The sequence below is a fragment of the Drosophila virilis genome, chromosome 5 (assembly GCF_030788295.1).
Source record: "Drosophila virilis strain 15010-1051.87 chromosome 5, Dvir_AGI_RSII-ME, whole genome shotgun sequence".
Classification (NCBI taxonomy): Eukaryota; Metazoa; Arthropoda; class Insecta; order Diptera; family Drosophilidae; genus Drosophila; species Drosophila virilis.
Window position 1 is genome coordinate 9173988 of NC_091547.1, and position 14611 is coordinate 9188598.

The following is a 14611-nucleotide window of genomic DNA, read 5'->3' on the forward strand; positions in this document are numbered from 1 at the left end:
TTAAGCCTCAAATTTCTTGAATTTGAAATTTTCGATCTTTTTAAGCGTAAATCGACTTTGACAAAGTGTTCAAGTCAGTAATCGTTTATTATTATTTCAACAGGGTATCTATAGATTTATACAAGCATTTTCTCTCAATACCTAACTGCATATTCATAAGCTCGGATCGAGTGAAGCTTTAAGATTAAATGCATATTTATATAAATCTCCATTGATATTTATCTGTATAGCCATATCTATAGAAGGGCGGATCGCGTGACAGCCAGAAGGCAGCTAAATCTAGCTTGATATATAGCGGGTCAGCCTAGAGGCAGCTAGATCTAGCTAACTATTGAGCCTGTCAGCCAGAAGCTAGCTAGATCTAGCTAGATATCAATATGAAGCCCAGACATAAGCACAGATCGTATCAAAATTTATTTTAAATGAGCTTAATGAAAAGATTTGTAATATCTTTTGTTGCTTACAGAATTTCCATGAACTCTTTAGGCCTCAAATTGCCCGTGTTACATGCCAATGGCTCCAACTTAACGCTAAACTTTTCACAATCCTTTTATTTATTTTTTATTTTTCGAGAAACAAACAATAATAAAAAAAACAAATGACCAAAAAATAAACGACAACAAGAGAAAAATGAGAACAAATGTCGCAATTTCTACGTCGAGCAGCTGCCGTTTTGTGCAAAGCTCAACGATTGCGAGATACATTTGTATCTAGATACTTTGGCTGGTCGACACGGTAAAAAAAAAAAAAAAAACAAAAACAAAGAAAAAAAGGCGCCCGTCGTGCCCGATTTCACCCGAATTCCGCGGACAAATGTCACTTAACGTGAGGTTAAGGCCGCGCTTGGACATGGCCACAATTTGTTTTTTTTTTTATACCCTGAACCCATTAAAAATTGGTATAAGGGTATATTGTATTTGTGCAAAATCCAAATGCATGTAACAGGCAGAAGAAAGCATTTCCGATCCCATAAATCATATATATTCTTGATCAGCATCAATAGCCGAGTCGATCTAGCCATGAAATTTTAGATGTAGGTGCTCCTAGTTCCCGCACAGATCGAGTTTGTTTTCGATAATCGATAACTTACTCAGCTTCCAAGCAATCGATAAAAATATCGATATCGATATTCTGTTTTTTTTTGGAAATTTTGGTAAATAATAGGAGCTAGACTTGACAGATAGCTTCTAAAATAGAATATATATATGCATTTGATGTTGGAAGAAGAGGGTTCAGGGTATGCCCTAGTCGGAAGCTCCCGACTAGAACCTCTTAGTTGTTGTCTTCTTGGTTTTCGTTTTTTTTTTTTTTTTATGTTCTGCGGAACATTTTTCGCTATTAAAAGAACATTTTTTCGTAATGCGATATGTTTATTTTGTGTGTGTGCCAGCTTTTCGCCCGTTGTGTTTGGTTTTTTTTTTTATTTTTCTTTTTTTAGGGTCAGTTCGTGTACATCACGTAGAAAAACATTTATTAGATGCGAGCCGAAGGGAAAACGCTTTAAAGAACTGTCTTTTAATTGTGTTTCTAAGCCAACTGCCGCAACTGCCGCAACGACCTTTTCCATGCCCCCTTAGCGGTGCTCACCGTTTCGCCTGCCCGTTACAATTTCAACAGGCTTAGCCTGAACTTTATATAAAACAAGAACAAGAGCACGGCTAGCCCTGCAGCATGACGCATTTCAAATACCCTTTTATGATGAAAAGTTTTCCGTTTGCCGTAGCAAATATCATTTCCATACAAAAAGTTCTTTTACGAACGATTCGTACTTTTAAGTTGTTCCATTTCATTTGATCTAGATGTCTTTAAAAGTACACTGCAACTAAATCTTCGAGCGATTACTCGAATAGATTCCATATAACTTAGTAGACAAGTCGAAAGAGTTTTTCGTATAAGAAATTAAAATATCATTATCGGGAATTCTATACAATAAACCGGATCTATGCAAAGTCTTATGATCCTTCAAACTGAACGAATAGATTTGCATAAACTTGATCAAGAATGTATATACTTTTTGCTCCGATTGAGTCAAGTATATATATTCTGGATCTTGAGAGATTAGTCTCTTATGTGTATGAGAAACGCAATCTGAGCGAAAGTGAGGGAATAATGTGACTAGGGAGCACAGTAGGAGACAAGGAGGACTGGCAAAAAGTGGCTGCACATGAAAACAATTTGACAGCAAAGAAAATCCGTTGCCTTTTCAGCAAAATGCAAATCAAGAATGTTAAGGGAAGTGTGGACAATGTGACCATGGAGGACAAGCGAATACCAAAGGAAAGTATTCCAAGGCGAATGTGAAGCACTTTGAAGAGCTCAAGAAAGCAAGCTTAGTTTGTATGAAATCATAATGGAATATTAAGAAATCAAGGGGATAACAAGTAGACAATAATATGTGGCCGTGTTTTGGATGCGAAACTGGGAATTCCGAATTCGAATGCGATTGATGAAGAAATGTGAAAAATATGTAAATAGGGGAAAGCATCTAAATTGCCTTACAAGAGCTTACAAACAAATATATCTAAAAAAAAAAAAAAAATAATTAAATAATAATACAAATTAAATAAAATAAAATACAACAAAAATACAAAGCACTGCCCGAGAGACCTCGAGATCTAGCATCAAGCTTACAAGATTTATATTCAGAAAAATGTCCTGTTTCAGGCTAAGACTTCGATTCATGCTCGAGTAAATAAAGCAAAACCATTTTGATTGACTATGAAAAGGACTGTTGAATATAGAGAAAGGCCCAGAGCTTCATGCTCTCACCTAAGGCTTCAATTCTTGTACTTCGATTATCTGAACAACTGGCCCAGTTAGCCAGCTCGAGCTTATAAAGGGAAGCAATATAATCTTTTCATAAAACAGAGCTACAAATAAATGTAGAATTAAGAGCAAGGGCTTATACAAAGATCTTCCTTTCATGATCTAACTAAGACCTTCGATACTTGTGCCTCAATAAAAGCCGAATAACTGGCTTTTTTGGACAGCTCCTGCTAGCAATAACTCACAAGCAGCTGATAAACGTGTTAACCCGGCTTTAAGCAGCGTTTTAGCCTGGCCACGTTCAAAGCGTTTGGCACAGTCAAGGGACCCGCGGCGTTAGGGCATATCGGGCATAAAGAACGCCGCACGCTCAAAGCGAACAGAAGAGCAGAAGAAGAAGAAGAAGATGAAAAAAAAACCAGCACAGAAGCACATTTCATAACTCGATTTTCGGAAGCGCCGCTGGCTACGTGCCGACGCAGATTTCCACGAAGACAAAGGAACACACACAACGAAGGGGACAGAGGGGTGGGCAGGGGAGCAGCAACCGGCGGCAACTTACCTCCACACGAGCTGCTGCTGCTGTCTGGTGCTGTGCTCCTGCTGCTGCTGCTGCTGCTGCTCATCTCTGTAGTAGCTGTAGACAGCATAAGCTTGAGCTGCATCTGGGTTGGCGGCGCATTCGCTGGCAGCTGTGGGCGGCGGCGGCGTGGGCTGCTGTTCGCTCAGCTGTATCTCGGCGGCCACCGATTGCATGAGCCCGGCGGCGGTCAGCGGCAGCTGTTGCAGCTCAGCATGCGACTGCGGCTGCAGTGCATCATGCTTGGCCGGCTCATAGTAGTGCGCATGATGCTGCTGCTCCTGTTGATGATGATGCTGCTGCTGCTGCTGATGATGAGGCTGATGAGGATGTTGCTGCTGCTGTGCGTCCAGGCTGTAGCTGCTGGCGCTGCGTCTGGCGAGGATTGTAGAAGGTTGTGGGGTATCATGTATGATGGGGAGGTGGGGGGAGGGGCACGTATTAGGACAAAGGCTACAAAAGGCAGCGGGGCGCAGTCGGCGTTCATGTGCGTGCAGTTTGCCAGTCGAGCGAACCCCATTAGCATTTATTTACATAACCAATTTGGTTTTTTTTTTGGCCAGACACGCGTGTGTGCGTGTGTGTGCGTGTGTGTGTGTGTGTGAGCTGTAACTCTTTGCGGCAGCTTTTGAGCTTTTTTTTTTTGTTTTGTTTCAATCAGTGAACGCGACGTTGGGGCAACAAAAAAATTGATTCATTTAGCGCTATTAGCGCCATTAGACGAATGCTGTTAAAATTCCAGAAACAACAACAGCAAAAGCAACAACAATTAAAGCAACAAAAGCCGCCGTCAACTCTTTCTTCGGGCTTTATTAACACTTGAGCCAAGGCGGCGCCCGAGCAGGAACGATCCCTGCAAGTGGTCCACTCTAATTACGCATTTCCCATAGCTTTTTTTTTTTTGCTCTGTTCGACATTTAAGTTTGTTGCCAGAGCCTGTGATTAGGCAAACACTTCATTAGCAGCTCACGACGGGTGGGGCAAGCAACAAGTAGTGCAAAAAAAAAAAAACACATTTCTTGATTTTGGCTGTATGACATGTATGGTAGGGGCAACCCTAAGCGCGCGCTGCGGCAACCCTGTGCAAGCACATGCAGCGCATTAACACCTGAAAGCTTCAAAAGGGGCCGTACCGGAGGCTGGCCGCTGTGGTATCGAGCCTGGGAAGTGCCAGCCCAGGGGCAGGCCCGACCAGGCGATGTGGGCAAGGTGCCCAGCGCAAAGAAAAAAGAAACCGGTAAATGCAGCTGCTGCTGCGGCTGGTCGAGTCGCATCCTGAGACGCGACCGTTAGATCATAATTGATATTTGTGGCAAGGCCCGTGCAAGGAGTTGGCGCGCAGACAATAGCCGGCAGCTCGGACAGCGTCCTTTTTTCCGTAAAGGCGCACAATGAGCTGATTTGCATAATGCTTTCAGCTAGCAGCAATGCGAGACATGAAGGATTCACACAAGGATACACGACTCTGATTCACATGGGCCATTCTTGGCATATGCTTAGCATTTGATACGGTCGAATGGATGCGCGTTGCGGCATTTGTTGTTATTGTCATTGTTTCTCAACGTTGGACATCGCACCTCTTTCTTCTACTGGTCGGGTCCGGGGGGTTCGCTGTCTCAATCGGCTTGCCGTCCTTTTAACCGTGTCCGGCGCATAGGACACTCGCCTTGAGCGGATAGCAACCCCTTCTGGGCAGTAGACGGCATTTGCATTTGCATAATTATCTGGCATCGACCAGGTAACATTTATTTTCAACCCCCCTCGCGCTGTTATTAATAAAACAACAAATCCTTTGGCCTGTGGACGCAACACCCAAAGCCCAGTTCAACCCGTTGCCCTCTGCCCGCTGCCCGCCGCTTGCGCATTTCTACAGCAGCCAAAACGAAGGATAACAACGGCGAGCCTAGATCCATTAATTTGTCCACAATGCGTGCATCCTTTTTGGATTTGACCAGGGCCGCTGTCGAGTGTGAGAAACGTTTGGCGTCTGATTGGGAAATGCCGACACAGCTGTTCCAATTGGAAACAGTGCGCAGCATCAGCAACATCAGCTCATCATTTATGCAAATGGAGAGCGCGGAGCGCAGACGCAAGACACTCCACATAAATGTCTTGGCCAAAGCCGAAAGCGTTTATTTAATTTTTGTTTCTTTTTTTTGGTTTTTTTTTTTTTTTGGTTTTTTGTTTTTCGGGCGTGGGGGCCATAAATTTCTCATTCGTATCGCATTAATTACTACAATATTATCAACAGCTACAGCAAAGACATAAAAACGAAACAACAACAGCAACAACAACAACAACAACAACAGAGACGGCAGAGACAGCAGCCGCAGCAGCAGCGCAGTCGCAGCGAACGCATAGCGCAGCGGCCATATTGAAAAAAAATGATGCAGAGCGAGAGAGAGAGAGAGAAAGAGCGAGCGACACAGAGAGGGGTAGAGGGAGCGAGAGAACGCATGCGCCTGCGCGACAACCAAATGAATGAGCGCATTAAAAGCTTTTTAGCTTAAGAGCTTTTCATACAACAAAACGTTACAGCATATTACAATGTTATGTTACACAAACACACACGCGCACAAGAGTTAACCGCTTAGTGGGCGGGCGGGGGGCAGTCGCAGTCGCACATGAACGCCGTATCAGCTGCTGCTGCTGCTGCTGCTGCTGCTGCTGCTCCGGCTACTACCGTGACTCGGCTATCCAGTCTGTGTAGGATATGGCATAGCTGCTGCTGGCATCCTGCATGATGTGCAGCATTTACAAATCCCGTTACAATTGCACTATTGCAAATGGCGCGCGCGCAGCTGTTAAACGTCCCGCTGCTGCTGCTGTTATTGCTGCTGCTCGTGCTTCTTCGTCTTCTTCTGCTGCGGCGGCTGCCTGTTAAGCTCATGTCGCCCGTTTGGTAATGTAATTGAAACTGTTATCGCAGCACATTGTCTCTTTTTTTTTGTTGAGTTTTTGTTTTATTCCTTTTCGAGCGGAGCTTTTGATTTTTGTTTTTTTTTTTTTTTGTTCTGCGCGCGACGCGTTCTGTTGGCAACGTTGCGAGTTAAGCTCGGGCACTGATACGAATTCAGTTATTCGGCGAAAAGAATAAAAAATAAAATATATATCTCTATGTATATATATGTGTGTGTGTGTGTGTGTGTATAAACTTGATGCTGTTGTCGACCTTGTGGCTTTTCGATATCAACTGAAAACCACTTTGAGCGTTCGATAAACTTGTAGCGCCAATTCACAATGTACATGTGGAGATGTCGAGATGTGGAGAAGTGGAGTATAGCAGCAGCAGCAGAGACAACAACAACAACAACAACAACAACAACAACAACAACAACTGACGACAAACGACAGTCGAAAGCGTACGACGTTGAATTGTGTTAACATGTTTCTTTCTTGTCTCGCTCGACATCGTTGTTGTTGTTGTTGCTGTTGCTGCTGCTGCTGCAGGTAGACTGCGCAGGTGAACAGGTTTGTTTTTGTATCAAAATGTCCAAACGCTGTTGCACCTTTAATATTAATAATAATAAAAATGAGACGAGAAAAACACAGCAACAACAAAAAACAAACGTCAATTGTTGCACGCCGAAGTTCTGCTGCCCTTACAAGCTGCGGGTCGCAGCAGCTTTCAGAGCTTACAACTCTTGAGGTCCAAAGAGATCAATAAAAAATTATTAAAATGCACCAGAATGTGTTCCCATAAAAAACTTAGCTTAAGATTTGTCTCTAAGCTTGATTAAATTGATTAAAAGCTTTATATATATTCCTCCCAACTTGATTAAGTTGAATGAAAGCTGCCATAAAGCTGCATGCAAATCTAAAAATTGCAAGAAAGAAAGCTCTTGTTCAATGAGCTTTATACGTTCGCTTTAAGAAAGTTGCTAGTAGTGGAGCTTAAGGAATTAAGAACCAAAGCTACTGTTGACTTCTACAATTATTGCTAAAAACCCTAGAGCTTTAAGCTTTGACTTAAGAGCAGAAAATGTCATTTCCTTAAGTGGAATTGCATTCAAAGTCTGAAGGTTTGGTGAAAGCTTTATAATGCAGGCATATATCTGAAGCTTAAGGAACTTTCTGATCTCTAAATTGATCGACGAAAGCTCTAGAGCTTTAAGCTTTTCAAATCAATCACACATCAATCAATTCTTCTTCTTCTGCGTAACAACTTGTGTGCAAGAGCCAATATGCTTGCAGCTTGCAGTTAAATCAAAATGCTCCATTTCCGATGGGTGTGTGATTGTGTGTGCTTAAGTATCTGATTGTGTGTGCGTGTGTGTTAACAATAAACCCACTGAATTATTGTCAATCGGGGCAAAGGCAAAGCCAATAACAAAGAAAAACAATGCAATAAGAAATGCGCTTACAGGTTAAATAATTTAAGACAGTCACTGTTTACTCTCGGCCATTTCTGGCGGCAGCAAAAAAGGTGTCGATAATTTGCTGGCCAGCACTGTGCAGCCATCACACACACACACACACACACACACACACACACACACACACACGCACACACACGCGCGCGCACAGATCGTTTTTATCGTGACTAAAATGTCATATTAAAATAAAATAAAAATAAAAATTGAATAAAAAATGTGAGGGAAAAAAACAAAATAGCAGGCAAAAATATGTTTTGCAGCTCGGAAATTTAATATGATCACTAAAGTGAAAGTAACTAAATAAATGAGGTGTGCCCGACGGACAGTCTGTCTGTGTCGGTGTGTGTGTAGCGCGTGTGTGTCCGAGTGTAAGTGCATGACCGCGAACGCCCCACAACGAAGGCTATCTTGAAGGGCATCCTTATATATGGTATGGAAATTTCATAAAGTGCAATTCATTTTAACACAATTTGTGTGGTTTCCGCATGAGAAATAAAATACACTGCACAACAAAAGTGGGCACTTAGTATTTACATGTTTGATAACTTAAAAGGGAAACTTATGAAAAGCAACAACAACAACAAAGCGAGAGGCAATCATTTCTATAAATTTTGCCGAAATAAAACTGTTCCACGATAAAACTGTTCTCAGATCAAAGCTTTTTGTAAAGAGCGCATTTAAATAGGCACTAAATAAATTACTGAAAACGCACTTGATAATGAAAACAAAAAGAAAGTCTAATGAAATTTATTAATTTGTGTTCAATATTTCGCAAAGAAATTGCTTTAAACAAAAACTGTTCCCAGGGCCAAGCTTTTTCTAAAGGGAACAGTCCGAAAGCAGCAAAATCTGGAAATGCTCTCCTGTACTCCTGCTCTACCCAACAGGTCACTAGATCATTCACACAGTTTCAAGTTTAACTGTTCCTAGCTACGCTTTTTCATAGACAAAAGCTTTCTGTGAAGAGAACACTTCTGCTCTACGTTAAAATAAGTTAAGACAAGTTTTGCTGTTTCGATTGCAATTGTTCCCCAGCCTGACTTCACCTAAACTTTACTGTTATTGTGCATAGATTGAGGACTTTCGGGTAGAGAACAGTCGTAGAAAGGCGAACGTAGTAAAAGCTCAAAGCTTACTTCACACGAACTTTACGCTCTAGTCTTATCCATAACTACGCATAAAGATCAATATCTAGTAATTAATCTGTTCCCAGATCAAAGACATTCGTGCCGAGAACAGTCGTAAAGTTACCAAATAATGGAGAGCTTTATTGAGAGCACATAATTTAGTGCACCTGAGACGACAGGTGGTCAGCCTGTGGGCAGCGAACTTTGTTTTCGATCGTTAATTGAATTATCAAATCGACTTTTATGATGGATCTTATATTTTATATGAGCACAAATATCTCTTGCACAATACGCTTTTAATGAAAATGCATAAGCCGTAAAATGAGTTTGTTGTTGTTGCTTTTTTATGGTGCCTAAGCTATAAATAAACCTATCCAATGTTTCTTGATAATCGTGCATTGCTTTGCACTCAACCGAATAATGTGGGTAATAAATGTTGCTGCCGCTTGGCGCTTCGATTGTCAAAGCTTTCGTCACAAATGCCTTGACATTTCATCAAGCTTGCAAAGCTCCAAGTGTGGGGAGCTAGAGGTTGGAAGAGCTTAAAACATGTTGCACAGTGTAGTCGCATGTAAGCGGCTTATTTATGCGATCCATGCAAAAAGGGACGTAGGACACGCGGTGACAGGCAGATGACCGCGAGGGGGAGAAGGGGTAGAGGGGGGGGGAAAGGATTTGCAGTTAATGTTAAGAGCGACAACAGCAAAGGTCAACGTTGACTGATTTGAGCGAGCAGTCGCGACTGCTGGATACCCTGTAAAAAGTTTTAAAATGGCTTGTACAAGCCGAAACGAATATATCATAGAATGCACATGATATATGTGTTCAATAATGCAATATTTAAATCGAATGTCGACCAGCAGATACCCTGTAACAAGTTTATGTAGTGTTTGAGACCAAACAGATCTGAGAGAGCGTCCAATATGCATCGATCGATTGCTAGATACCCTGTTTTTCACCTAACATTCAAAATTTATATCAAAGAACCTAATCTATTATTTAAATACTTAATAAAAGAAATAAATTTACTTTCATAATAGTATTTTGTAATGAAATTCAAATGAGAGATACCCTGTAATACGTTGAAGAGTACCTTTCTGGTGTGTATGACAATTACAGCATATGGACACATTTATTTTAAGCTAGTTTGGTCAAATATGAACTCTGAGATACCCTGTAAAATTTGTAATGGAACTTGTAGTTAACTATGCATCAAGAGAAATGCTTAAAACAGGCACATTTAATAACAGTATTGAAGTGAATACCGACTGTTAGATACCCTGTAAATTGACATACTTAACATATCGATTCAAAGATACCCTGTAAGTGAAAAATGCAGCCGCATACACAATTTTGGCAGCCAGTCCCTGAGATAATCTCTTATAAATCGGTATACCCTACTCGATCAGATGACAGCACAGGGTATCAAAATTAGGCAAAAAAAAGTGTCCCAACTAGCAGAAACTGTAGCCAAATACCACGTCTACATATCAAGGAAGGCAAAAAACCAACTGTACAACATGCGAGGCAAACACCAACACGCAAGCCGATTGAGATGGAGCCAGATGGAGGCAGATGGAGCCAGATGGAGGCAGATGGAGGCCGAGGTTGAGGCCGGCGGTGCAGTCAACCAATGTGGCGCGTTCGTTAGAATGCAGGCGGGAAGTCGGACAGGCAGGCGGGCAGGCAATGAAAGAACGACCATCAAAGTCTTTGGGGCCAGCTTCTTGGTCAAACAGCATGCCAAACGTCAGAGGCGTCTACAGAGTCCACACAGTGTGTCCATGCAGCTAGTCCAGAGAGCGTCGTCCATATGCGGAAACGCAATTTTGTCGTTATTTATGGACCTTGGCGTGCATGCAACATGCATGCAGCTGAGGCAGCCACAGACACAGTCGCAGTTGCAGCCTCCGCTATAACAGGATGACCATCGACGTGGCATTAGAAGAAGCTGCTGTTGCTGCTGCTGCTGCTGTTGTTGTTGTTGTTGTTGTTGTTGTTGTTGCCGCATGCAGATTCGGTTGACGATGACTTAGTTGGTGTTGCAGCAGGCAGCAGGCAGCACCTTGCTGGAGGTGCTGCGCTTGCCACACAGTCGAGCCGTAACGGTTCTCTATTAGATTAATTTATATTCAAATTTTTATTACCTGCGCATACCAAAAGCTCGACGACGACGACGACGACGACGACGATGATGGCGTCGGCTGCTCCAAAATGAATTGCCAGGCTGCGGCTGCGGCTGCGGCTGCGGCTGTGGCACATCCGCGTGGAGGCTGCGACTGCGGCTGCCTCTTTGGCTGTGTATTATTAGCCGCTCGCCTACTTGCAGATTCGATGCACGCCAAATGCCAGAGTTGTAGCTGTTGTTGTTGTAGCTGTTGTTGTTGTTGTTGTTGTTGTTGCAATAACGTATAGTAGAAACAGTTACAACGGAAGCTGTCATTCGCCTTGGGAATGGGGTCTGAGGATTGCCAGCGATTGCGCTTGCTCGGGCCAAATGTTCGGGCCTTGGTTAAAATAGGGGGAATGCGCTGGCGTTCCAGCTAAGCTAGTTGCTGGTTGTTGTTGTTGCTGGTTGTTGTTGCTCTTGTTAGTGTTTGTTGGCTATCGCAATAATTAACAGTAAAACGGACAGCGGTTAATTCAAATGCATGAGAAATGCAAATGACAAAACATTTGATGCCAAAAGGACCAAAACACAAGCCAACTCTCAGCCAATGAAGATGTTGTTGCAGCTGTTGCAGCTGCAGCTGTTGCAGCTTCTTCTTCTTCTTCTTCTTCTTCTTCTTCTTCATGCATGTGCGACAATTAGCCAAGATTTATGATAAGATCTGTGGGCTGGGCTCGCACATGCGAGCTGTGTTTAATAAGCCAAATCAATCGATCATTTATCGTGCTTGCATATCTGATCGAAAGCTGAAAATCGAAATCGAGTGAAGAAAATCGGGCCAAGTGGCAACTCTATCGTTAATAATTCCCCTGTCTTTCTCCAGCTGTGAGTTAAGTTGAGAGTCGCAATTGAAAGTTGTCAAGAAATAATTTGGAAAGCTTAGAGAAAAACAAATTCAACAATAATAAGTATAAAAATATGGTGGGTGGCAACCCTATCATTAATATTTCCTTTCGTATAAGTCTGCGTAGACTAAAATTAAAGAGCAACAACAGATAGCTACAAAATCTCAGAAACACACAAATTTTACACTAACAGAAAGAGTACCAAGTGGCAACCCTATTCCTAATATATCTACCTATAGCTCTATTTAGACTAGTCCAGGTCAGTACAAAAAGTTTAGAGTCGCAATCGAAAGTTATCATGAGATAATTACGAATGCTCAAAAACAAATCAATTTGACAATAGTAGAAAATCGCATCAAGTGGCAACACTGGCGGTGGCATTCCACTTATCTATCTCCATCTTGTCTTATATACAGGCATTATAGAACCTTTTAGAACTTGTAGATAAAAGGTCTTAAATTTATCGATCCAATTAGGGACAAATATCGATTCACTTCTTATGGTAATATTTTGAACACCATAAAGTGGCAACACTGTCAAGTTCTTTTACCAAAACGTCATTTCATCTGGTCAAAATTTAGATGAATCAGACTTTAAGCCAATATATATATCATGTGGAAACCCAGATAAACGAATCGAATCTAGAGTCTTGGCATTGAATTGAATTCTGAACCGAAGCAGCGACAATTTCTTCATAAGATAATCTCCCTAGATTTCTAACAGCAAGGATAAGACTGATTCTTGCTATTAGAATTCCATATATATATTATACTATATATATTATATAACTTAAATCTACTTAAAATCAATCTAAAGCTTGTTTGGGAAAAGCTTTTTAGGACGAACTTGAATCTAGACAAAATAGAATGGATAAAAGGAAACCCTATTTGGGTATACCTATATCCGATTCTGTCTTTAATATATGATATATATATTTTGATAGACTCACCCCTGCAAATGCTCCTCGACATCGGCGACAATGTAAACGGGCTGACCCGTGCCGCTGGTGGCCGTCGCATAGGGCAGACCCGCCTGCACGACGACCTGACCGTCGGATACCAGGCTGCCGATATCGCCGCCGGAGTAGATCTCGAGGCCCTTCTGGTCGCTGGTGGAATAGATGACGGTCTTGCTGCCATCGTTGTAGATCAGATCGATGTGCTTGTCCGGCTGATACAGTTCGGGATCCAGTTTCTGGGGCACGCCCGACAGATGCGGCAGCTGCTTGACATTCACGTTGACGCCGTTCGGATCGGAGGTGGTGTAGATAATGGAGCCGCCGGCATGTTTCTTGTGATCCTCATAGATTTCCGCCTCGGTCTTGATCACATTATCGTTGCCGTAGTGCAGCACGGAGGCGTCCAGCGGCAGCGGGGAGGTCTGATAGACGCCATGGTGTTCGTTGTTCAGCTTCTGGGCCTGATTGTACATGGCGGTGGCCACCGCGTTATCGTTGGGCATCAGCTTGGAGGGATCGCTGACGATGCGCGTGAGTATGTGCTCGCCGGCCTCGTTTCTGGACAGGATGTGATGCTCGCCGTTGATGATCTCCCGCGATATGATCTGCTGCTGCTCGCCATTGGGGCCCACTACGCGTATAATTTGATTCTCATCGAACTCGATCTTGGCCAGCGGCTGATGCTCCGTCTGCTGCTGCTGCTGCTGTTGCTGCTGCTGCTGCTGCTGTGTCGCCGCCAGGTGCTGTGTGCTCATCTGTGCCGCAATGCGTGCGTCTATCACCTGGCCATCGTCGTGGCCGCCATTGGAGCCGGGTCCGCCGCCGCCGCCTCCATTGCCGGCGCCATTACCATCCGGCGGCATGACCACCTTGGGCGTCTCATAGATGAAGACCGCCTCCTTGTCGTACAGCTTGGAGGAGTCCGTGTGCAGATCGAGCACATTCACGTTCGTCATCGTTGCCAGCTCCGGCTGGGGGCTGTCCGGCGAGCGATGCATCGTGGTCAGCAGCGGCACACCGTTCTGGCCCAAGGGTGAGCTGTTGCTGCTGGCGACTATGTTGGCGCCCTGCTGTATGGGCGACAGTGAGGCGTCGCTCAGATGGCCACCCACGCCCACGCCCACGCCCACCCCTACGCCTACGCCCACGCCGAGGCGATGCTGTTGCTGCTGTTGATGCTGTTGCTGCTGTTGTTGTTGTTGCTGTTGCTGTTGCTGCTGCTGCTGCTGATGTTGTTGTTGTTGCTGCTGTTGTTGCTGATGGGGATGCGAATGCAGGGTGTGCGTATGCGTATGCGTGTGGGCGTGACCGTGCGTATGGGCGTGTGCGTGGGCGGACAGCGATAGATCGTTCGACGTGATGACGCTCGTTGTCGCCGTGGATGTGGACATTATCTAAATGTACGGCTCGGTGTGGCCAAAAAGTCTTCCCTGCGGTAACTCAAAACTTAACGAAGACGGAAGACTTTGAACTTTGAACTTGAGTTGTTGTTGTTGTTGCGGCTGGCAAATGGCGAAGGCATTCGAAGTTGTTGTTGCAAGTTGTTGTTGTTGTTGTTGTTGTTGGTGTTGTTGTTGTTGTTGTTGTTGTTGTTGTTGTTGTTGGTGGCAAGCTTTGTTGTTACGAGTATATAAACATTATTAATATCACTATCACGTTTTGAATGAAGGCACTTGTTGTTGTTGTTGTTGTTGTAAATGTGGTTGTTGTTGTTGTTGCTGTTGTTGCTCGGTTCGTTGTCGCTTCAATATTGCATTTTATGGCACTAAGGAACTTGGATAACAGCTAG

At 43.5% G+C, this 14611-nt stretch overlaps 1 protein-coding gene across 3 annotated transcripts in view; it reads right to left on the reverse strand.

Moving 5' to 3' along the window:
- grh (grainy head) overlaps positions 1 to 14401 on the reverse strand; it is a 43023-nt gene extending 28622 nt beyond the window's left edge. For all 3 annotated transcript variants that reach the window (XM_032436009.2, XM_032436007.2, XM_032436006.2), the window contains exon 1: positions 12814 to 14401. In XM_032436009.2, the coding sequence (XP_032291900.1) occupies positions 12814 to 14213 (1400 nt within the window). In that variant the 5' untranslated portion in view covers positions 14214 to 14401. The remainder of the gene's footprint in view (positions 1 to 12813) is intronic.
- Positions 14402 to 14611: the final 210 nt, after the last annotated feature.